At 50.0% G+C, this 22,807-nt stretch overlaps 2 protein-coding genes across 12 annotated transcripts; one reads left to right on the top strand and one right to left on the bottom strand.

The window, feature by feature from the left end:
- Window positions 1–137: 137 nt before the first annotated feature.
- PPT2 (palmitoyl-protein thioesterase 2) lies at window positions 138–22,780 on the bottom strand. 11 transcript variants are annotated; one of them, XM_070585795.1, is made up of 10 exons: window positions 7,602–7,878; window positions 7,029–7,079; window positions 6,499–6,689; window positions 6,097–6,250; window positions 5,534–5,629; window positions 5,337–5,444; window positions 4,459–4,542; window positions 4,279–4,363; window positions 1,158–1,212; window positions 138–974 (listed from the first exon to the last, which is right to left on the bottom strand). In XM_070585795.1, exons 3-10 carry the CDS (start codon window positions 6,679–6,681, stop codon window positions 831–833), a joined length of 909 nt encoding a protein of 302 aa, XP_070441896.1. In that variant the 5' UTR covers window positions 6,682–6,689; window positions 7,029–7,079; window positions 7,602–7,878; the 3' UTR covers window positions 138–830. The 11 variants fall into 11 exon arrangements, with proteins under 11 accessions (XP_070441896.1, XP_070441902.1, XP_070441897.1 ...); XM_070585801.1 differs by having other exon boundaries at window positions 7,778–7,860; XM_070585796.1 differs by having other exon boundaries at window positions 6,499–6,711; window positions 7,602–7,849.
- PRRT1 (proline rich transmembrane protein 1) lies at window positions 8,535–12,999 on the top strand. Its single transcript, XM_070585803.1, has 4 exons — window positions 8,535–9,458; window positions 10,375–10,913; window positions 11,561–11,746; window positions 11,910–12,999. The coding sequence occupies exons 1-4, from the start codon at window positions 9,440–9,442 to the stop codon at window positions 12,084–12,086; spliced, it is 921 nt and encodes a 306-aa protein (XP_070441904.1). The 5' UTR covers window positions 8,535–9,439; the 3' UTR covers window positions 12,087–12,999.
- Window positions 22,781–22,807: the final 27 nt, after the last annotated feature.

Here is a 22,807-nt window from a genome sequence, read left to right as displayed (position 1 = left end):
ATGGGCATTGAGAGAGCGGAAACACCAAGGGGGTCCCACCCCACACCAGGCATCCGGGTACCCAGGCCTCAGGCTCTCCAACCTCACCCTCCTTGGGGAGCCAGGTCCCCCTCACCTGGAAATGAGCCAAGCCACACTGAGGAAATGGAACTTTATTTCCATAAATACAGGGGTAACACCCATTCAAGGTTAGCTAAAAGAGGGGCTGGGGCCTCAAAGAAACTAGGCTCCCAGGGGGTACCCCAACACTAAACATAGGGACTGGGGGATCCCCAAACCTGAGATGGGCCTCACAGGCCACAGATATTCCCCAACACTGACACTTCAAGGATGGAACTGTCCCCATAGGGGAGCCTCAGAACCCCTCAAATGGGTAGTCCCTTCCTGGGGGTTGGGAGGGCTAACGACAGGGGAGTTCAGAGGAAAAGGGAACATGGAAGAATAGAAGCTAAAAATGTCCTGAGTGGCCTGGAAGGAGACCCCTGTGATAGGCAGGGGCTGAGTTCTCCTCCTGTATAGCCAGAGACGGAGGAGCAGCAGCAGCAGCAGGAGCAGCCACAAGTTAAAAACCTGGTTTCTCACTTCCCAACCTAGGCCTTGGGAAGATAGGAGAGCATGGAGCAACCCCCAAATGAGAGGATATGAGGTGGGGAGACCAGGATTTGTCATTCATGGAGGAGCAGAGGAGGGGGTTCCTGGGAGCCCTGGTTGGTGGGGGCAGTGTGGGAGCAATGAGGTGGTCACAGGCACACCAGAGCCTGACATCTGCTTTCCAAGGCCACCACTTGGTCTCTGGGCCAGGGAGATCCTGGGGGATCCTGGGGACATCCTCAGGAGAGCCAAGGTTCAATGCAGGTCTCATAAAGAGTGCGGTTGGAGTGCCAGGCTGTGTGGGAGATCCCAGCCATCGGACACCTCACTATGGCCCCACGGGCCAAGAGAGTCTTCAACCCAAAGGAATCTCGCAGATAAACCTTCGAGGTGGGTGAAGGGGCATGGAAGAAAGACACAGGGAGAGAAAAAGTGAGTTCCTGCTGGTGCCCCAGGCCCACTTCCCACAGGGTGAAGCTTTCAGCTCATGGGTCAGTGGCAGGGAGGGTTACAGCCGGAGGTGGGACAGTGCAGGAAGACAGGGGAAGAAATCCCAGGAGGCTCACCAGTTGTTCCTCCATCTCCAAGACCGTCTCATTTGCATCATAGAAACCAAAGAAGCTACAAAGAGATTGGAGGGGTGGGGGAGGTTATCAGTAGAGCTGGAGAAAATCAAGGTGGGCTAGGGTCCTCAAGAACTCATGGCCTGTTGGGGAGACAGGCAGCAGGGTGGACACTCAAAATATTTAACTGGATATCATGTACCTTAGGAGGTGATATACTGAGGATATGGCATCACTTCTGTAGAATTCCCATCAAAAATGCATAACCTGAATCTAATCACGAGGAAATAGCCAACAAACCCAAACTGAGGGACACTCTACAAAATAGCTGGCCCATACACTTCAAAAATATCAATGTCATGGACAAGGAAGTATTCCAGATTACGAGACGAAAGAGGCACGACAACTAAATGCCACATGTGATCCTGAGTTGGATCTTGCACTGGATTTTGTTTTTCTATAAAGACAACTGGAAAAATTTGAATGAGGTCTATAGAATACTGTATCAATATTAATTTCCTGATTTTGATAATTATATTGTGGATTTCTAAAAGAATGTCCTGTATATAGGAAATAAACATACTGAAGTTTTAGGGTTAAAGAGACATCACATGTGCAACCTATGCTCAAATGGATCACACACACACAAACACACAAACACACATATACATACTCTCTCTCTCTACATATATAGAGAGAGAGATGGAGAGAGAACAAGGATGCTAACATAAACATGGTAAAATGTTAACATTTGGGAAATCTAGGTAAAGAGTATACAAGATTGCTTTGTACTACTTTGGTAACTTCTTAAGTATGAAATTATTTCAAAATGAAAAGTTCTTAAAAATTTTTTAATTAAAAATATTTAACTGGCATGCTAGCCATGAATAACTGAACAAATGCTAACAGTATTGAGTCCAGTGGGCAATAGGAGCAAAGACAGACCACTGTGCTAGTTTTAGAGCATCAAGAAAGGCTTCCCAGCAATGACTAGGACAAGGCAAGGCTGACTCAGGCAAATGGAACAGCAAGAGCGAAGGCAGAGGTGAGGCATGACTGGGTACATGGGGGAGCTGGGTTGGAGGCCTGCAGGCCATGTTGAGGGGCTGGATTTCACAAGGTGGAGGAAGCAACAGGGGCACATAGACCTGGATTTGAACTCCAGCTCTGCCATGCACTCTCCCCACTGTGTGCATTTGAGCATGTTACATATCATCTTTGTCCCATATAAGAATACCTCCTTTGTAGAGAGGAAGTAAAATATTGTGGTTAAGTCAGATAGCCTGACCACCACTTACTAACTCTATGAATGTAGGCAAGTTATTTAATCTCTTTGCATGTAAGTTTCCTTATATGTCAAATGAGGATAATCATAATTACCCCATAGGGTTGTTGTGACAATTAAATGAGCTCTATTTGAAAAGTACTTAGAATAGTGCCTTGATATATAAAAGGTGCTCTGTAACTGTGAGCTATTACTATCTTCACAGGGTTGTTGTAAATATGAAATGAGATAATATAAATAAATCCCATCCCTTACTACATAATGGGTGTTACTCCTTCACTCAAAACCCTCCAATGCCTTCCCATCTCACTCAGAAGAATTAAGGGCCATGGTTGCCAGGGGTGGGGGAAGGCAAGGATGAGGAGTTATCATTTAACAGTTGTGGAATTTCAGTTTGGGAAGAAAAAAAAAGTTCTGGAGATGGTTGGTGGTGATGGTTGCACAACAATGTGAATGTACTTAACACCACTGAACTGTACATTTAAAAATGATAAATTTGGGGGCTGACCCCATGGCCAAGTGGTTAAGTTCGCATGCTCTGCTTCAGCAGCCCGGGGTTTGCCAGTTCGGATCCTGGGCATGGACCTATACACTGCTCATCAAGCCATATTGTGGCAGCATCCCACACAGAAGAACTAGAATGACTTACAACTAAGATATACAACTATGTGCTGGGGCTTTGGAGAGGGGGAAAAAAAGAAAAAGAGGAAGATTGACAACAGATGTTAGCTCAGGGTCAATCTTCCTCACCAAAAAGTATACCTTAAAAAAAAAAAGGTAAATTTTATGTTACCCATATTTAGAAAAAAAAAAAAAAATCAAGGATCTTACTGTGCCATACAAAGGCTTAACATGACTGGCTCCCTGCTACCTCTTTCCCCTCCTCTCCTACCCTCTCACCACGTCCCTGTGCTCTAGCCACAATGACCTTCTTATTCCTCATACCTGCCCCAGGGCCTTTGCTGGTGCTACTCCTTCTCCCTGGGTCATTCTTCCCCTAGATTGTTGCACAACTCCTTCCCTCATTCCTTCAGTTTCTGCACAAAGGGCAACTCTTCCAGAAGGACTGCTCTTCTATATCTAAAAGAGGCTCCATTCATCCTCTAATCCCTTCCCTGCCTTATTTTATCACCACCTGACATATATATATTTACATTTATTATCTGTCTCCCCTAAGAGAATGTAAGCTACATAACAGCAGGGACTTCTCTTTCATTTACTGCTGCATCCCCATGGCCCAGAACAGTGCCTGGGCACATAGTGCTCAAAGAGTATTTGCTGAGTGACTAAAGTAGATCAGGTGGCATTTCAGATCATTCATGATGATCTGTAACAGAGGCATGCACATATTGCCATACAGCCATGGATCTCCCTGAGGAATAGGATAGAGGGGATGAGGGTGGAGGCTATTACAGTAGTACAGGTAAGTAAATAAGATGGCAGGAAATGTAATAAAATGGCAAGAAACTATACACACATATTAGACCCATGTCAGTTTCCTGGTTTTGCTATAGATACATAGGATGCAACCACTGAGGGAAATTGGACAGAGGATACACAGGACTTCTAAACTAACTTTGCAACTTCTTATGAATCTCTAATTACTTCAAAGTTAAAAGTTTTTACAAAACAGGGCTGGTAGGGATGCAGAGAAAGCAGAGTCAGCAGGACCTAGTGACTGGCTAGGGGTTAGGGGATGACTCGCAGGTTTTGGTCTTGAGTGACAGGATAAATGGAGGGTGGGGGGCATTAACTGAACAGGTCAGTTTTAGCCATGAAATTAATGGTGGTGGTTAAGGGGTATTCTAAGCCAATCTTCAGGCCACAGTCCTTTATTACCTGGACTGCCAGGGGGTAATAACACCATCATCAGGGCCTCCAATCAGCACCAGGCGGCCCACACGAAGAAAGTTCTTCCTCCATGCTGCAGGTTGGAAAAAAGAGAGCCTGAGTCAGGCCAGGTTGGAGAGGGGAACACAGGGGGTCAGAGAAGCAGAAAATGGGAGCCTGGGGTCTCACCAGTGGCATTGGGATGGTCTCTTTCCCCGTTGATCAGGGCCAGGAAGCTGCTGGCATTGAGGTACAAGTCATCGTGGTGGGGGTCTGGGTACAAACAGCAGTTAGAAAGATAGTCAGAGGAGCAGGAAGAGGAGGCAAGACCAGAGGCTAGAAGACCAATCAGGAGGCTACAGTAATAGACAAGGTGCACAGCAATATAATAGTAGCAATAATAACTGTAAACATGACAGCAAACACCTTTATCTAGCACCTACTATGAGCCAGGTACTGTTCAAAGTACATTACATTCATTTATTTAATCCACACAACCACCCTATTAGGTAAATACTGTATTATTATTTTACAGATGAGGAAAACTGAGTCACAGAAAGGTTAAGTAACACCCAAAGTCACCCAGCATGGTCAGGTTTCCAATCCATGTAGCCTGGGCCCAGCATCCATGGTCTTAAAAACTACCCTAGGCATTTGCAAACTATGACTCATGAGCCAGATCCAGCCCACTGCTTGCTTCTGTAAATAAAGTTTTATTGGAACAAAGACACACTTGTTCATTTCCATATGGTGTATGGCTGTTTTCACACAGTGTAGCAGAATCGAGTAGTTGTGGACAAAGACTATATGGCCTGCAAAACCAAAAATATTTACTATTTGGTCCTTTAAAGAAGAAGTTTGCCGACCCCTGCACCAGACTATACTCTCTGAGGCAGTAGGTGATACACATAAAGCATTTTAAACAGTGCCTGTTCACACAGTAAGTGCTCAATAAATCTAAGTTATCATCATTATCACTGCTGTTAGCTATGCGAGGGGGAGATAGCAGGCCCTGCCATCCAGGGTGCCCTCTCCATGGAGGTCCCAGTTTGGCACCCCCTACTCACCATGCCAGTAGTTGCAGATGGAGAATCCCTGGCCCCAGGGGCTATAGCAGATCCGGTAGAGGTTAGACCTCATGGAGGTAGGGAACAGCCACTTCAAATAGTCCGTGTCTGGCAAAAGAACAGCAGTGCCAAGTGGCCCCAAACCCTTGTGCCCCCAAAATTCAGGGTGCCCTATGGAGCCCACAATGCCCACTCACCTCCATACTGTCCCATCTGTGGAGAGGAGAGAGAGATGAAAGAATCCACATTGTGCTCATCCATCACAGAGAGCAGTGCTCGGCACACCAGGCCCCCTGTAGGCAGGACACCACATTGGGCAGGGACTTAGGGACAACCAGGCCAACAGCCTCCCTACTCTGCCCTCCACTACCACAATGTACATAAAGGAGACGGAGGTCCAGAGAACACAGGCTCATCCTGTGGCAAACGGTCCCACATCATGTAAGTGACAGAACCAGAATAGATTCTGGGTCTTCTGACTCTAACTCTAGGGTGCTTTTTACTACCCCCCTATCCCTCATGTCCAAGAACCATGAGTAATGGGGAAAGAAGGGGCAGCAGTACAGGGAGACTCCCACCCATTCAGGAACACACGGTCAAGACCTGGTGCTGAGGGAAGTCAGAAAAGGAGGGCTCAGGTACCAAGGCTCTGGCTGGAGCAATGTGGTTCAGAAAAAGAGGACACTAGGAAGTGTCCCCCAGATAAGGATCAAGCCTCAGACAGGGCTTAGGAGCTGGGCGGGGGGAGGGGAGTGCCTACCCTGCGAATAGCAGATGAGATGCACCCCTTGAGGGGCCTGTGCCATGATGGGGGCCACAGCCTCTCCGAACCCTTGCACCTGTTCCCACAGGGGCCGCAAGCTCTCTCTCCCATCGAAGAGATCGAGCACTGTCACCACAGTCCCGGGGTGTGTCTGTGGGAAGGGGGCAATGCTGCAACGGGGATGGACTATGAAGCCCCTTCACACACCCCCTGGCCAGCGCCCACATGCCTATTGTGCCCTGCTAGAACCAGGGATCTCGTCCCCCAGCTCTCCCCATGCCACCACCAGCTCCCAGAAGAACTAGGCAGGCCCACAGGAGCGTCTTTCAGTTCCGCATTCTCCCTCCCAGCCACTGTTGACGCCTCCAACGCCCCACAACTGAGTGTCCTCTGCCAGACCTCATTGATGTATTCCAGCAGGTGGCGGAAGCTATACGAGCTGTCAAAAAGCCCGTGCACCACGATGACCGGCTTGTAGGAAGCCCGATGGGGCGCGGGGGCTGCGGGCGGCAGCAGCAGCAGGAATGGCAACAGGAGCAGGATCCCTGCCGGGGGTAGCTGCGGCCCCCGGAGCCCCAGCATGCTCCCGCCTGAGAAGGGGGCGATGAGGGCCTGTGAGAGAAATGACAATACCCCTTCCCCTCGGAACAGACACCCGGCAATCAAGCTTTCCCCGCCCATGCCCACACCCGGCACCTGTCACAAAATAACCTACTTTTAACTTACTCCAGTCCTCTCTCCATAAACACACACCCCTACCACGCAGACGCACCTACGTGAACCCGAAGCCCCGCCCCCAACTCAGCAGGGACTCGGTCCCTAGGCCCGGGATCTTCCTAAAGCATCATCCTAGCCATCCACGACCTGGGGTTTTGCCAGAAAGACCCCTGAGCAGCAACGCACACCCCCCGGAGAGTGCAAACTCCCACCTGGCCTGCGTCCGCGAGCCTCGCTCCGCCAGCTGTTTACTGCTCCCTAGTCTGGAACCCACGGGGGGGAGGGGGAGGGTGTGAGGACAGTGCGCGCAGGGGAATGACGGATGGGAGAGGGGAGGCTGCTCGGGGTCGCGCTTAGCCGTCACGTCCGGGGCTTTCCCTGGCAACAGTGCCTGCGTCCCCCCCAACGCAGGCCCGGGACCGGAGGGGCAATGGAACAGTCCACTGCGCCCTAGGAGCGGGGGGAGGAGGTAGGCGGAGCGATCCATTTAGACCGATGGGGAGAGGAAGAAGTAGCAAACATATCCTGGGAATCGAGAGAAGGCCTCTCCAGGCCCTACTGCACCAGCGACCCAAGGGTCCGACTTCCCTGCCTTGATTCGCCCCACTTCCCAAGTCAGGAGTCCGTCTCCGCAGAGGAACATGAAGTTCTCCAGGAAGGCGCTGGGGGATAGACTGAGAAAAGGCATCCCCCGCATCTCGTCCGCGGGAGGAGGGCTGAAACCAGCCCGGGCGGACCCCACCCCCACCCCCTGCCCGCCCGCCTGCCCCAGGTCGACGTCTTACAACTCTTCATTCTGAAGTACTTGTAGTGTCCTTGTCTCTAGAGACGCAGAGAGTCCTTGAGGTCCCTCGAGCTAAAAGCGCAGCCTGGCCCAGTTTCTCCTGCCCTGCTTTACTCTGTTCCTCCTAGACTACCCAGCCCCAAGAGGCGGAGGGCGCCCGGGGCAGCGTTGACTCACACTCGCTTGGTTATGACCAGGCTTTAGACCTCGGCGACCCCATCATCCGGCACTTAGCAGGGAACTCCTTGTGGGCGGCTCCCGACCCAGACCCTCCCACCAGACTTCCGAGCTCCCGGCGTCCCGCATCTCTCCGCCTGCGACGCCTATCCGATACTTAGATGGTTACGGCTTTTACTTAGCATTAAAGACGCTTCCCTTGAGAAAAGGATTTCGCAGCTTGTCTGAACCCCACCCTCTGTTCACTAGGTCTTTGCCGGTCAAAGTCTCTCCCAATAAAACAAATTTGCGCCCTGAGTTGTGTAGAGTGAGGATGCGTGGGAGTAGAGGGTTAAGGGCTCACACGAATGCCTTAGAAACCAGAACGACAGGTACAGGACCGTGATTTAAATCTCTGGGCCCGGGACTGGCCAAGGCGAGGGCCTCTGTACAGCCCAGTCGTTTCTGCTTGGACACGGAGGGAAGGACAGCCCAGGAGACCTACTGCCTTGGGGGACGGGGTCAGGGGGGAGTACTAGACTAAGGAGAGGGGAATAATTCCCCGACTGCGTTTTTGCAAAAAGCCCAACTCTGTAAGTCTCGGTAGACTGCCTGTCTTCACCTCCCCTCCCCAACTACGCGCTCCCAGGGTGCACTAAGCAAATAAAGACTGCAATTATCGCTGAGCCCAAAGGTCGACTAGGGAGGTGGGGCTGCGTCTCTGCGCGGGTGGTGGGTGGGTGGGATTTAAGGAATGCATCTGAACACTGACGGGCCCAGGAACTCTAAGGAACCAATAAGCAAACCGGGAAAGGGGAACCAAGCCAGTATTCCCAAACCGAGCTGCCTGAAATGAGCAATCGATTCATCCTCTCTTTCTCCCGAAGCTCTTCAGCTCTTTCACCCTGGAGCTCTTCATTTCTCTCCGTCCTACCCGCCCGCCCCAACTGCAGGCCCGACTACCTCCGAACTACTGTAGACCCGAGCCTCCCACTTTACCTCCGATTCACCCCAGGCCAGGGGGACAGGTCGAGGCCATAACCCTGGGAACTTTTCACGCCATCGCAGGTCTCAACTCTGCACACGGTTCTCTTTCATACAGAGTTATCGCTCCTAAAGTGGGGGAAACTAAGGAAAGGATTTGGGAGAAGATCCTGGGACCTTACAGGGACTGTGAGGGAAACTGAGGGAAGGGAGACCTGACTAGGGTGAACCAGATCCGGAGGGAAATGGGATATTGAATGCATTGAGCACCTGCTCGCTTCCTCCCATCATATCATTGCTAGAGCCAGTCTAGGAAGGGAAGACTCTAGAGAGTTCTCTCTCCCGCCTTCCTTCCCTTAGTCCCACCCGCCTTGCCTGGTCTTGCTTGCCTCCCTGTTTCCATGACAACTCCAAGGGAGCCCAAACTGGGGGCTTGAATGCCGGGGTGAGAGGAGGAGAGACGCAGTCCAAAGCGGAGAGAGACCGAGCGGGGTTACGTCTGAAGCGCTCCCCCTCCCTCGCCTCGGTCCCTTTAAGCTCCCCCTCTTGCCGCTCTACCCCCGCCCCCCGCCGCTGTCTTCATCTCTCCATCTCTGCGCTGCTGCCGGCTGGGCTGCGCAATCCGCGCACCCAGACTCTGGCGCCAGCCGGGGACCCCGACTCCGGCTGCAGGGACCCTGTTCCAGCGATACCGCAGGCATGTCATCCGAAAAGTCAGGTAAAAAATAACAACAAAATCTCCCATCCTCTCCACCGTCTTCTGACTCTCCCCAACCCTTGGCCCAAACCCCCTTCCTTACCCCTCCCAAGCGGGTGGTTCTGTTTCATTCCTTTTCTATCTTGCGCTCAACGTTCCCCCTCCCCCGTCCCCAATCCCTCTCCTCTTTCTATAACCCTCTCTTCTGTTCCTTTCCTCCTTCCAGTCTCAGCCTCGGCCCCTTGCCAGCAACAGGGCAGGGGGCAGGTTGAGAGGGTGAGGGAAGTAGAAGAGTAGCTTAGCTTCAGCCAGGTACTGCAGGGATAGCATCACTGGGAGGGACAGAGGGACAGATGACATTGGCTCGCATGGAGACATACAGTGGGGAAATATGGAGACATGATCAGATTGGGGTTATCAGGGGAGTAAAATCCAGAGGACCCTTCTTTATCAGCCCTAAAAGAGTTACTGAGATTCCCAGAGAGGCTAGGGCATCCCTTCCCCACTGAAGGAACGGCAGAGTGGAACATGTCATCCTACATATGTTTATACAACTGTCGGACTGAGCACATGTTAACATAGTGTTGCATGTGTACACATGTGCACACACAGGAGCAGCTCAGATAGGCAAGTCCAAAGGCAGCCAAAAACCAAGGAAGTGGGAGATTGGGTCTGCAGGTGAAAGCTGTGTGCACCTTGCTGAAGAAGGGAGAGGAGCAGAGGAGAGTTGTGACCTCAAAACTAGATTGAAAGGAAGAAAGGGGGGGGACAGATGGCCTAGATACAACCCCTCTCCTGCCCCAAGAATGAGACATGATTTCTCACCCATTTCCCCTGACTGTCTCCATCCCTGACCCTGTGTCTCCCCCTACCCCTCCTTATCTCATCTCTGTCTGTCTTCTCTCCCCATACCTTCGCCTCTGCTCACCGCCTCCAGGCCTCCCGGACTCAGTCCCTCATACCTCTCCACCACCCTACAATGCCCCCCAGCCCCCGGCCGAACCCCCTGCCCCACCCCCACAGGCAGCCGCCTCTTCGCACCATCATCACCACCACCACTACCACCAGTCTGGCACGGCCACCCTTCCGCGCTTAGGAGCAGGGGGCCTGGCTTCTTCCGCGGCAACCGCTCAGCGCGGTCCCTCATCCTCTGCCACTCTGCCGCGGCCCCCACACCATGCCCCTCCAGGCTCAGCAGCCGGGGCTCCCCCACCGGGCTGCGCTACCTTGCCCCGCATGCCACCCGACCCTTACCTGCAGGAGACTCGCTTCGAGGGCCCACTGCCCCCGCCGCCGCCTGCCGCCGCCGCCCCGCCCCCGCCGGCGCCCGCTCACACTGCCCAGGCCCCAGGCTTCGTGGTGCCCACGCATACGGGGGCGGTGGGCACGCTGCCGCTAGGGGGCTACGTTGCCCCCGGCTACCCCTTACAGCTGCAGCCTTGCACTGCCTACGTGCCAGTCTACCCGGTGGGCACGGTGAGTACGGGGCAATCAGGGGCCTGGGAGGAGGGGGTGGGGGCACAATGGAACAGGACCGGGAACTGGGGACACATTGAGGGCTGGTGGGATAGAGAAACAGAAACCACGCCCTGTTCTAGGGCCAAAGCCTAGACAGAGGAGCGACTAAGGAAAAGCCTGGGAGTGGAGGGTTGGGGCGTTTGGTGGTCAGTTGGGGTCAGAGATCAGGGCCTGGGAAGGGGAACAGAGCCTAGATGTCCAGAGGTTAGAAAGAAAGAAACAGCCTGGAGGAAGGGGGAGAAATGAAACCTAGGAACCAAGGAGGATGAGGGAGAAGAAACCCGGGTCTGAGTGAGCGAGAGGCCAGATAGATATCTGGAGAGAAGAAACCAGGTCTGAAGTAAGGCCAGGGCAGCGCTGGTGGGGCCATACCTTGGGGGAGGGAGTATGGAGATCCCCAAGAATATAGGGTTAGCGACAGCAATGAAGGCAGGAGAGGGACCCACGTGGAATTTATGGGTGTCCTGGAAGGGTAGTGGATGATCAGGTTCTTTGAGAAGCAACGCATAAGATTTGTGCTTTAAAAACTGCTCTGCCAGACGCAGAATGGTGGTGGGCTCAGAGAGGGTGAGTGACATCCTCTCCCTACAACCTTCCTTCCACAGCCCTACGCAGGTGGGACCCCTGGGGGAACGGGAGTAACCTCCACGCTCCCCCCGCCACCTCAGGGTCCAGGGCTGGCCCTGCTGGAGCCGAGGCGCCCGCCGCACGACTACATGCCCATCGCGGTGCTGACCACCATCTGCTGCTTCTGGCCTACCGGCATCATCGCCATCTTCAAGGCAGTGCAGGTGAGGATGGGGGGAGGGGGCGGTGTATGGGGAGGAGGGCTCACTCGATTTTTCGTATTCCCAGGGAGTGCTGGGCGTTCTAGGGAGCATCTTAGGCGGAGGCTGAGGTGTGCGGGCGAGGCAGCAGCTCTCTGATCCGCTTTCCTCCACCCCTGCCCCGCAGGTGCGCACGGCCTTGGCCCGCGGAGACATGGTATCGGCCGAGATCGCCTCACGCGAGGCCCGGAACTTCTCCTTCATCTCCCTGGCGGTGGGCATCGCAGCCATGGTGCTCTGTACCATCCTCACCGTAGTCATCATCATTGCCGCTCAGCACCACGAGAACTACTGGGATCCGTAAGGACGCCCCCGGCCCGGCCCCACCCTGCGCCCCTTAACCTCCCAAGTGCGTTCTGCAGTCACGCCGTGGATCCAATGGGCGCCTTGCACAGCCGCCTTTGGGGCCACCGGACTTCCATAAATCCTAAACTTGGCCTCCATGGAACCTCTCGCCTTGCGGGCACGCTCCGAATCCAGTTCCTCAGGAACCCCGAAGAAGCCCACACCCCCAGGGACGCCGCTTCCCGGGATCCCCGCCAAATGCGGGGCCCTCAGTTGCCCCAGACCCCCACCCTCTCTAAAAGCAGCACCCCCAGTCGAGCTCCTTGGGTCTCTGCTCCGCAGCCTGGAGACTGTTCCCTAAAGCCCCGCCTCCTCTGTAGGCTCAGCCCCGGCTCTGACAAAACCCCGCCGCCAGGTCGGCAGGCTCCGCCTTCTTTTCTTCCCCGCGGGGTGATTCAGTCCGGTGATTGGGTTTGTGGCGCCAAGCCTCGCCCCCAGACCGACAAACTCCTCCCCTTCTCCCGGCGCGGGGGCCGAGGCCCGGGGTAGCCAGGACCCCACGCTCACTCCACTTTTTGCTAGTACAGTTTTGTCTCTCCTCCACCAGGGTCTCCGCCTATTTTCTTGCTAATCCCGGAACCTCTATCTACTTTTGTGCTTTTTAAGAATGAGATTTGGGAGGTTCCGAGTTTAAGACCCTTCACCTTGGGATGAAGATTACGTCCCCGTTCTCTGTAAATACTCCCACTTATCCCAACCCCTGGGCAGCCGGGTAGGAGGGAACCCAGGGTACAGACCTCCCAATGTCGGGAGGGAGCCGGCCCTCTCCCCACACCCCTTGGCGGTCTCCACGTTGTTCTGATCTGTGTGTGAGTGTGTGTGAATTTCTGAAAGACAATATTAAAGAGACTAAGTGGATTTATCACCCGCAATTCCGAAGACTGCAGCCTTGCAAAGACCCTGCTCTTTTGGTTCCCTCTTTCACCTCCCCTCACCACCCCTTCCAGGGAAAAAAAAGAAAACGGACAGAAACAAAAGTGGGAGGAGACAGATTCCCAGGACACCAGAGAGACAGACACAAAAGAGGGGGGGAGTTTGGGGAGGTGCGGGGGGGGGGGGGCGAGGGCAGGGCTGGGAATCCTACCCGGGAAGACCTTGTGACCTTGTGGTCCCTTCTTGGTGGGGATTTCCTTCCCCAGCCCACTTTCCCACTCCCTACCAGATGAGGTTTAGGGCTTTGGAGAGGGAGGATTTACAAGGAGATCCAGGGATCCATCCCCAGACCTCCAGGAAATCAGGAGGAAAGAAGAGGGCAGACCATCCTGAAGAAGTTGGTCAGGGATAGGGTGGCAGCAGCAGGGAAAAGATGCCAACTCCCACAGCTGTTCATGCCTGTGGGCAGAGAGTAGCAGACAACTTGGATTATAACCCTACCTATTGTTTTGTACCAATGCTGCATAGCGAAGAATACTGCAATACTCCCATAACAAAGGGAGTAGAGAGCTGTGGGAGCCTGTCTCAGTCCATTCTGGCTGGTATAACAAAATTACCTTCAAGTGAGTGGCTTATAAAGAACAGAAATTTTTTTCTCACAGTTCTGCAGACTGTAAGTCTGAAATCAGGGTGCCAGCATGGTCAGATGAGGGCCCTCTTCTGGGTTGTGGACTTCTCATTGTATGCTCACATGGTGGGAGGGGCTAGGGAATTCTGTGGGGCTCTCTTTTCTAAGAATACTAATCCTGTTCATGAAGGCCGAACTGTTATTACCTAAGCATCTCCCAAAGGTCCCACCTCCTAATAACACCAAATTGCATTAGGATTTCAACATATGAATTTAGGGGGGAACACAAACCTTCAGACCACAGCTAAGCCCTAAGGAGAAGGTCAATAGCCTCTCAAGTCCAACTGGGGTAGTTGCCCTCTCCTACCCTGAGGTCAACTGGGAGGCCTCTTAAGGAGGTGGCGGGAGTGGCACAGCAGTGGAGTTGGTATCTTCAGTTTTGTACACCTGCAGGACAGGGTCCTGTCCTGAATTTGTCCATTCATACAACATGCAGACACCGTGCAGGAAGCTAGTGACAGATCTTTCCAGACAGCAGACGTGAACACTGAATCTCATGGAGTTGATAATCTAGAAGGAAAGTCATGCACTGAGGTAGGAGACATGGGATGAGGATGGGATGGGCTATGGAAATCAAGTGTTCTCCTTCTGACTGTTCAGGCTTAATGTGCCTTCCTCACCAGACTTGTTGAAAAAAGAACTCACATTTGCAGCTCCCACTTCCTCACCACCTACTCACTTTTTTCCCCCTTAAATAGGGAGTATTGTTGTCAGAGATGTGTCTGTGTCTTCTTTTCATACCCACTGTTTCTCAACCCTTTGAAATACGCTTCCATTCCCTACTCTACTGAAACTGCTCTCTCAAATAGTAACCATGACCAGAAATTACCAGGAGCCAAAATCAAAGGCATTTTCACAGTACTCTGCCTCTCCCAACACTCCCATGTCTGTCCCTCGACCCTGGATTCCCCACTCCCTCAGGTTCAGGGACATATTATCTCCTCCCCGTCTCCCTCTACACACACCTCCAATCATCCTGCCTTCCCTCTCTCCTCCTTGTTTTCACTCTTCCCTTATGTGTCTATCTCTGGATTTTTTCCTTCTCTGAGGCTTCCCCTTGAAAATCTCATCTACTCCAAACTCAGACATCATTTCTAACCAAATGCTTCTCTGCTATAGATTGGATGTTTGTGTTTCCCCCAAAGTCGTGTGTTGAAACCTAATCCCCAGTGTGATGGTGCAGCCTTTGGGAGGTAAGTATGTCATTCATCCACTCATTAATGGGGTTAGTGCCCTTATAAAAGACACCCCCAGAGAGCTCCCTTGCTCCTTCCACCATGTGAGGACATAGCTAGATGATGACTGCCTATGAACCAGAAGTGGCTCTCACCGGACACTGAATCTGCCAGCGCTTTGATCATGGACTTCTCAGCCTCCATAACTGTGAGAAATAAATATCTCTTGTTTAATTTCACTCATATGTGGAATATAAACAAGCACATGGACAAAGAAAACAGTTCGGTGGTTACCAGGGGAAGGGGGGTGGGAGGTGGGCACAGGGGGTGAAGGGAAACACCTATGTGGTGACAGGCAAGAAATAATGTACAACTGAAATTTCACAATGATATAAACTATTATGAACTCAAAAAAAAAATGTTTCCTCAAAAAAGAATATTTCCTCCAAAAAAAAATATCTGTTCTTTATATGCCACTAGTTTATGGTACTCTGTTGCAGCAGTCCAAGTTGACTAAGACATTCTCCAACCAATGTATTTATATGCAGACATTCTTCTGATGTCTGTGGAACACAGCCACATGGTCCTCTCGACTCAGCATGTTCCAAACCAAATTGATGACATGCCACCAAAAACCTGCTTCCCTATCTCTGTTAATGGCAACATTTTCCCAGCACCCTTATCTGAAAATGTGATGCCTCTTCCCTCTCCCTCCTGCCTTTACTTTTGGTGTGCTGTCAAGCAGAGTCAATTCCACTATTACAATATCTTTTGAATGTGTAACTTTTCCCCAGCCCTTGCCAGAAAAATGACCTCATCTAGAATTATTGCAACAGCTCCCCTAACAGGTCTTCCTACTTCCCACCTCTCCCCACTCCAAGTCAGGTTATCCTTCCTAAATACACTTCATGTAACTCCACTGCTCAAAAGCCCTTCAAGATTCCCTGTTGCTTACTGAATTATTTACAAAATGTTTTTTAAGAAAAGATTGGCACCTGAGCTAACAACTGTTGCCAATCTTTTCTTTTTCTTTTCTGCTTTATCTTCCCATACCCACCCTGTACGTAGTTGTATATTTTTAGTTGCAGGTCCTTCTAGTTGTGAGATGTGGGACGCCACCTCAATGTGACCTGACGATTGGTGCCATGTCCGCGCCCAGGATCCGAACCCTGGGCCGCTACAGCAGAGCGCGCGAACTTAACCACTCGGCCACAGAGCCAGCCCCTAGTTTCAGAATTTTAATCTGGCCTTCAACCCCTTCTACAATTTAAAATCATCCAGCTTTCTCTCTTCAACCTAATCTCCAACCAAACTGAATTACTCATCATTCCCACCTCCTGTCTTTGCCCAGCTGTTCTCAAATCGCAGACCTTTTTCTCCAATCTCTGCCTATTATAAACCAAATTGCCGCTTGTCCTGTGTTTCAGACCACATCTAAGCTTTTGCTCATAACGTTCTTTCCTCCTTCACATCTGCTTTTCCACTTGGTCAAAATTTATCTATCCTTCAAGGCCCAGATCAGTTCACCCCCTCACTCCAGCAAGAAGGGATCTCTCTCTCCTACAGGTTGAATTAAAACAGTGGGTTTCTAAATAGACCTGCAGGCGTTGCTTGGAGCAATGATTCTCATCCCTGGCTACACATGAGAGTCATCTGGGAGCATTTAAAAATCCCAAAGCTCAGGTCGAATCCTAGACCAATTAAATTACAATCTCTGGGGGTGGGACTCAGGTACCAATATTTTTTAAGACATCCCCAGATCGTTCTAAAGGGCAGCCAAGATTGGGAATTACAGGCTTGGAGGCACTTTAGTGACCACCAAGGGGGATGGGAGATGCCAGAAATTGTGGCTTCACACAGAGCAACTTTCTTTAGGAGGAAGATATCTGGGTCTAAAACCTACTCCTTGTTCACATCGTCTGCATTTTTTCCCATCTCTTCCCACCTGAGATCTTGATGTACTCACCTTACCTTGTGAGCTATTTGAAAGCAGGAGCCAAATCTGGCTTATCTCTGATTTTCAGATCCTCTTCAGAAAAAAAACCTCTTCTACCAATCTTTGAACTCAATTGAATTGAAAGGAATTAGGCAGAGGAAGAAGTGAACGAAAATGACTTCTCCCAGACCTCTTCACCCAGACTCCTTCCTCAGGAGGCATATTCCAATTTAATTCTCCTCCCACCTTACCTCAACTCCCTCCAAACAAGATGCCCTTCGTTCTTGCATCCCTATCGACAGAGATTCCATCCTTCAGGAGAGGCTCTGCCCCTCTAACATCTACTTGGGAGCTCTGATTCCCCTATGATTCAATTCTGGGCCATCACTCCCCGCTCTTGAAGATTCAGCACCTAGCTAACCACCACCTCTATCATTTCATTATTTTTGATGGCTTCAATATCTGTATAGATAACCATCCAGCACCCTGGTCAGTTCCGTGCCTTCCTTCCTTCTAACATGTTTTCTCCCTCCTCAGCCACTCTCTCCCTGTGTCCTTTCTTCAGTTTGCTTACAGACAATAACTGTTGCCCCTCCAACACTTCTTCAGTCTTTTCATATCACCCCCCCCCTTCACCTAGCATCCCCATTCCAAAAATTCTTAAGCTCCACCTGGACCTTCCATCCATTGACTCTCTCATTCCTCTTTGTTATTTGAACCCCTCAGTTTTTCACTTCCCTCATTACCTAGTGTAGATCGCAAGTTCAATGCCATAATTGCCTCTCAGCCTTGTATTCTTGGCCCCTCTCCCTCAGACACATTTTATCCCTGGATAAATCCACACATGCACCCAACAGCTGAATATGTCTAGGGAAAAATACACAGTCATACAAACTGGTTTCACTTCCTGTGGGCCCTCAGCATGGCCTGCAAGCCCACATTTCCCCAGTTGGTTCACATTCCCCAATTCTGAGACCACAATTTCAGAAGATGATGACCTTTCTTCCTATTTCGGTGAGAACATAGAAACTTCCTCATGGTCCCACCCCCAAATCTACCAGGCTACCTGCATCTCTATCCTATTCAATGTCTTCCCCTTGTTACTGGAGAGAAGCTGACCTGCTCCCAGCCCCCATCCCATCTCTATAGTGGGATCCCATCCCTTCTCACCTGCTCAAAAATGGTGCTTTTGAAATCATCCCCTTCTCTCCCACATAATCAATTTTCCCCTCTTTACTGAAACATTCCCATCATCATACAAACATGCTATAATAACATAGCTCCTCTTTGAGAAGGAGAAGAAGAAAAAAACTAATTTGCTACTCCCCTATGTGGTAAAAGTACAACATTCAGAATAGTGGTTACCCCAAGACAGAAGGGGAAATCTGATGGGAGAGGGACACAGGAGGAGTTTCCACAATGGCAGGAAGATGTTGTTTCTTAAGCTGCATCATGCTCATTTAACTATGTTGTAATTAAATGTAATTTGTGTCAAGGTTGAGAAACCCTGGTCTCGACCCATCAGCAACATTTGACACAGTTATCCCTCCCTCCTCCTTCAAATTCTTTCCTCACTTCAAATACTCTTTCCGGATCCAACTAAAGAAAGCATTTGCTAGGTCCTTATTTCCTGCTCCTTCTCAGTCTTCATTGACAGCTCCTACTCCTCTTCCAGACTCCTAAATATTAGAGGGCCTCCAGACTCTACCCTTGGTCTTCACCTCTACCCTAATCCGAGCTCCCTTGCTACCCTTGTCCCTTGGCTAGCCTCTTAATTGGATTTTCTGCTTTCAGAAAACCAGACCATGCAGAAACCAGAGTGATCTTTTAAATTATCAGATGATATCAGTCACCTTACTCAAACCCTCTAATGGCTCCCCATCACACTCAGAACAAAACCCTTACCTTGGCCCAGAAAGCCTCTCTGGCCTTGTTCCTCCCCACCTGACTTCATCCCCTCCCACCCTTTCTTTTGCTTACTCTGCTCCACCTGCACTGGCTCCCTTTCTGTTCTTCTAGGTACAATGAATTTAGCACAAAAATCCAACTCCTTCCTGCCTCAGGGCTTCGGCACTTGTCTTTCTCTTCCTGGACACGCTTCCTTCAGATACCTGCGTGCTTGCTCCCCTACATCATTTATGTCTTTGTGCAAATGTCACCTTCACAAGGAGGCTTTCCCTCATCACTCAATTAAAAACAGAACCGCACATACCAGGGGCATTTTCTATCCATTTCCTTACCCTGCTTCTTTGTGTTCATAGCACTCGTTACTGCCTGACATATTTTTCTCCTTTTTGATATACTTATTTATCCAATACCACCTTGTTGTACAAAATTGACATATTTTATTGATTGATTTTTACTGCCGATTATCTTTACTTGAATATAAGCTACAAGAGATCCAGGTCTTTTTTTCCACTGCCTTATTCCCAGAACCTAGGACAGTGATTGGCACACAGGAAACTCTCAATAAAGATTTGTTGAATGGCTAAATAAGTAACTCATGGAGTTGTGTGAGGAGAAAATGAGGAAATCTACATGAGTTCTTAGCACAATGCCTGGTATTGTGGTCATAATGCATGGCTAGGGCTCAGTAACGAGCAGCTCTTATCATTAAATATTTCACTGGAAATATTGGCTGCCTTTCACTGCTTCATCTTGCCTGAAAACCCTGCCTACAAGGAAAGCATGAGGAAAATGCTTTGGGAGCAAAGAGGAGGAAGGAACAATTTTGACATAAATTTCAGCAGAACTAAAAACCACAGAAACCACCAAAGCTAAACAGAAGGGGAAATTTATTTAGCCTTTGGAAAGCTAGAATTTTTGTCTCCCATGCTGATGGCAAATGGCAGAGAGTAAGTACAGCATATGGTTCCATGTAGTGAGTATGGAATGCGGGAGAATGTGCGGGTGTAAAAACTTCCAGCCAGCTTGATGCCTGGTGACAGGGCAGCACAAATGGGTATTGGAATACTCTGGAAAAGCAGAGATTGACAAGCTGGAGATGAATAATACTGGGTATAAAGTGGCTTTCCTTTCCTTATCACTCCTGCCTTGTGCTGCTTCCTCCACTTGCAATAACTCCCTTCAATCTCTGCATATCAAAATTATGGCCACCCTCCAGTGCTCAACACTCTGCACTCTTTTTCAGATTACCCCTAGCTGGTAATAACTTCCCTGCCACTTATCACTTTTGCCCTTGCATCTGGAGCTTTTGTTAACTACGATTCTTTACCCTTATTAGACTACTGATGGGGATTGCTGTATTTACCTCCATGTTTCATTGTGAATTCTGAGTACTCAGGATTATTGAATGAACAGGAAGAGAATATTAGTTCACCCATTTAGAGGGCAAGTATCATATGCTCTGTGTGTGTGGAGACAACATAGAATAAAGCGCTAGCTCACACCAGCTCCTGACCCTCTCCTTGGGTTCTGCTATCAGGTTAGGTCTTTAATGGAGGCAAAACAATGCCCTTGTGTGCTAGGGCAAGGTGAGTAGCCAAACATGGCCAGACCCTCTGAGATCCCATGTTCTCTAGCCAGGTCTGGGGATATAATCCTTCTGGCTTGTTTCCCTCCTTCTTCCTGATTCCTTGGTGACTATCCCCAGAGAGCTGAGACTCAATGGATAGGAAACTGGGAAAGACCAAGCAGTGTGAGTCAGTCAACATTCACACTTTGGGGGAGAGCCTATGCTCATTCCCATTTCTGAGTCTTCACATATTGGCCCCTTCCTCGACTTGTGTTTCTCAAGCTGAGATCCATGAACGTCTTCTCTGGGGACTTTCGAGTCCTCTTATAAAACTTTGTGTTTTCATTTCGATGGGTCATCTTTCAAAAAATAAAAATATTTTCATTCTGGATGATTTGGGTTACTTTCTTTTAGGGGTTTCAGTGTCTATGTTTGTATTTGTTTTTACAGTCACAATGGTGGCAAGAGATCACCTAAAGAGACAAAGTTGATCATTTGATTAAGCTTCTCAGTATGGGGTCTATTGGTCTGTTCTCTGAGGTTCAGTTCTAACCTGTTCTTTAAATGGCAGCGAAAACGTCTCATCCTCAAGGAATATTCCCTCATCCCTCATTCACTCTCATAGCATCTCACACTTCTTTTCATTACTGTAATTACTTATTCTCCTTGGCCAGACTATAAGTTCCATGAGAGCAGGGACTGTGTGTGTCTCATTCATCCATGTATCCCCAGTTCCTAGCATGTACCTGGAACACATCAGGTGCTCAATAGATACTTGCTGAATGAATGAATGGAAAAGGAGATGAAACACAAAAGAAAGAGAGACAAGTTCCTTGCTCTGTGGAGTCTATTGGAAGCAAAACGTACACACACAAAACAATAAGAGAACATTACAAAGCAATACATTTGTAGCAGAGTACAGTTTCTTTTAATTGAGAGAAGCTGGTCTCCAAAGGATCATTGGAGCGGCCCTTTCAATTAAGACATACATAATACTAATTAGCAATCTTTGTCCAAGGATTAGGGTGTAATCAAACTTTTTGTGACTAACTCTAGACTTCTTGCCTTTCCCAGAAATCTCTGAAATGGAAAGCGGCAGAGGGAGGGAGAAAACGTGGATTCATTTTCAATAAGAGCCCAGGGATTCCAAGAATCAGAGTATCTAGCCATAGGGGCAGGGGTTGGCACTAAACTAAGGTTACTTTGGCACAGAACCCAGAAATAAAACTTAAGAAAAAAGTCTGGGTTAGTAATCTGAGGCTCAACACAAAACAGGGAGAGGACGGTCTTGACACAAGTCTGTGGCTAATGATGAAACTCCCTCCTCTCCTGGCTGTCCTGGCATGGTTCTTGTAGTCTGGAGCACAATGGCAGGGTGTTGGAGAGAAAACTGAAGAAGGAGTCAAAGTGAGGTAATGAGAGCGGGATTCTCCTGTCCTGAAGAGGCATGGTGGCCCAGCCTGTGCAGGGAGCTGGACAAGCAAGGCTGAATCACAAAAGGGACCTACATCTTTTATTAGGAGGAGGACCAGTTTTCCACTGATACACCCAGTGGAGCAGGTTATACCAGTTATATATGCAAAATATAGGATAAACCGAAAGGCCACAGATAAAGGGGTGAAGAGAATGGGATGAGGTTATTCAGAATCATGCCATTTAAAGTGTGGTCCATGGGCCAGGAGGATCATCATCCAAAAGCTTGTTAGAAATGCAGAATCTGGGCTGGCCTGGTGGTGTAATGGTTAAGTCTGCATGCTCCACTTTGGCGGCCTGGGTTCACAGGTCCGGATCCCGCGTGCAGACCTACACACCGGTCATCAAGCCATGCTGTGGTGGCATCCCACATGCAAAATAGAAGAAGACTGGCACAGATGTTAGCTCAGCGACAGTCTTCCTCAAGCAAAAAGAAGAAGAATGGCACCAGATGTTAGCTGGGGGCCAGCCTTCCTCGCAAAAAGAAAAAAAAAGAAAAAAAGAAAGAAATGCAGAATCATACGCCTCATCCCAGACTTCCTAAATCAGAACCTGCAATTTAACAAGGTCCCCAGGTGACATGTATGCACATCAACGTTTGAAAAGCACCAAGATTTCTTGAGGAAGAAGGGCTTGAAAGGCAATGACGAATATGAGGGGAAAGATAAGGAGAAGCCTCAAGTGGTCCCCTAAGGGAACAGAACCCGTTGGGGAGAAAGAGGCCTGGGGGTTACCTTGGAGCACCCTGGATTGAATGGGCGGAGGAGCAGACAGGTTGACTCTGCTGGGAGCCCGGAACATAGAGATAGAAGAATAGTACAAGTGGGCCTGAGGGTCCGCTGCCGCTATCATTCACCGCGAGCCCCCGCTCTACCCCTATTCGCTCCAATCTCCCACTCCGGGGCTCCTCCAGACTTTTTGACTCTCAATAACCCGGCCGGCGCGACCTCACCTAGTTCGGTTCGATTGGGCCTAGCTCGGTTGCTACGGCCTGGGGCCTCCCGGTTGCGGCGGGAAATGACGTCACGTCCAAAAGGCGGGGTAACCAGACACCTCCCTC

This window comes from Equus przewalskii, chromosome 19, assembly GCF_037783145.1.
Source record: "Equus przewalskii isolate Varuska chromosome 19, EquPr2, whole genome shotgun sequence".
NCBI lineage: Eukaryota > Metazoa > Chordata > Mammalia > Perissodactyla > Equidae > Equus > Equus przewalskii.
The sequence above is the reverse complement of the archived record's forward strand: the minus strand, read 5'-3'. Positions and strand labels throughout refer to the sequence as shown.

Coding starts and splice junctions, on each gene's coding strand:
- PPT2 (XM_008543103.2), bottom strand. CDS start 6,780: ATGGGCGGGGAAAGCTTGATTGCCGGGTGTCTGTTCCGAGGGGAAGGG. Junction 4,364..4,458: donor AGACCATCCCAATGCCACTG/GTGAGACCCCAG, acceptor TCCAACCTGCAG/CATGGAGGAAGAACTTTCTT. Junction 1,213..4,278: donor ATTACCCCCTGGCAGTCCAG/GTAATAAAGGAC, acceptor ATCTCTTTGTAG/CTTCTTTGGTTTCTATGATG.
- PRRT1 (XM_070585803.1), top strand. Junction 10,914..11,560: donor CAGTCTACCCGGTGGGCACG/GTGAGTACGGGG, acceptor TTCCTTCCACAG/CCCTACGCAGGTGGGACCCC. Junction 11,747..11,909: donor CCATCTTCAAGGCAGTGCAG/GTGAGGATGGGG, acceptor CCTGCCCCGCAG/GTGCGCACGGCCTTGGCCCG.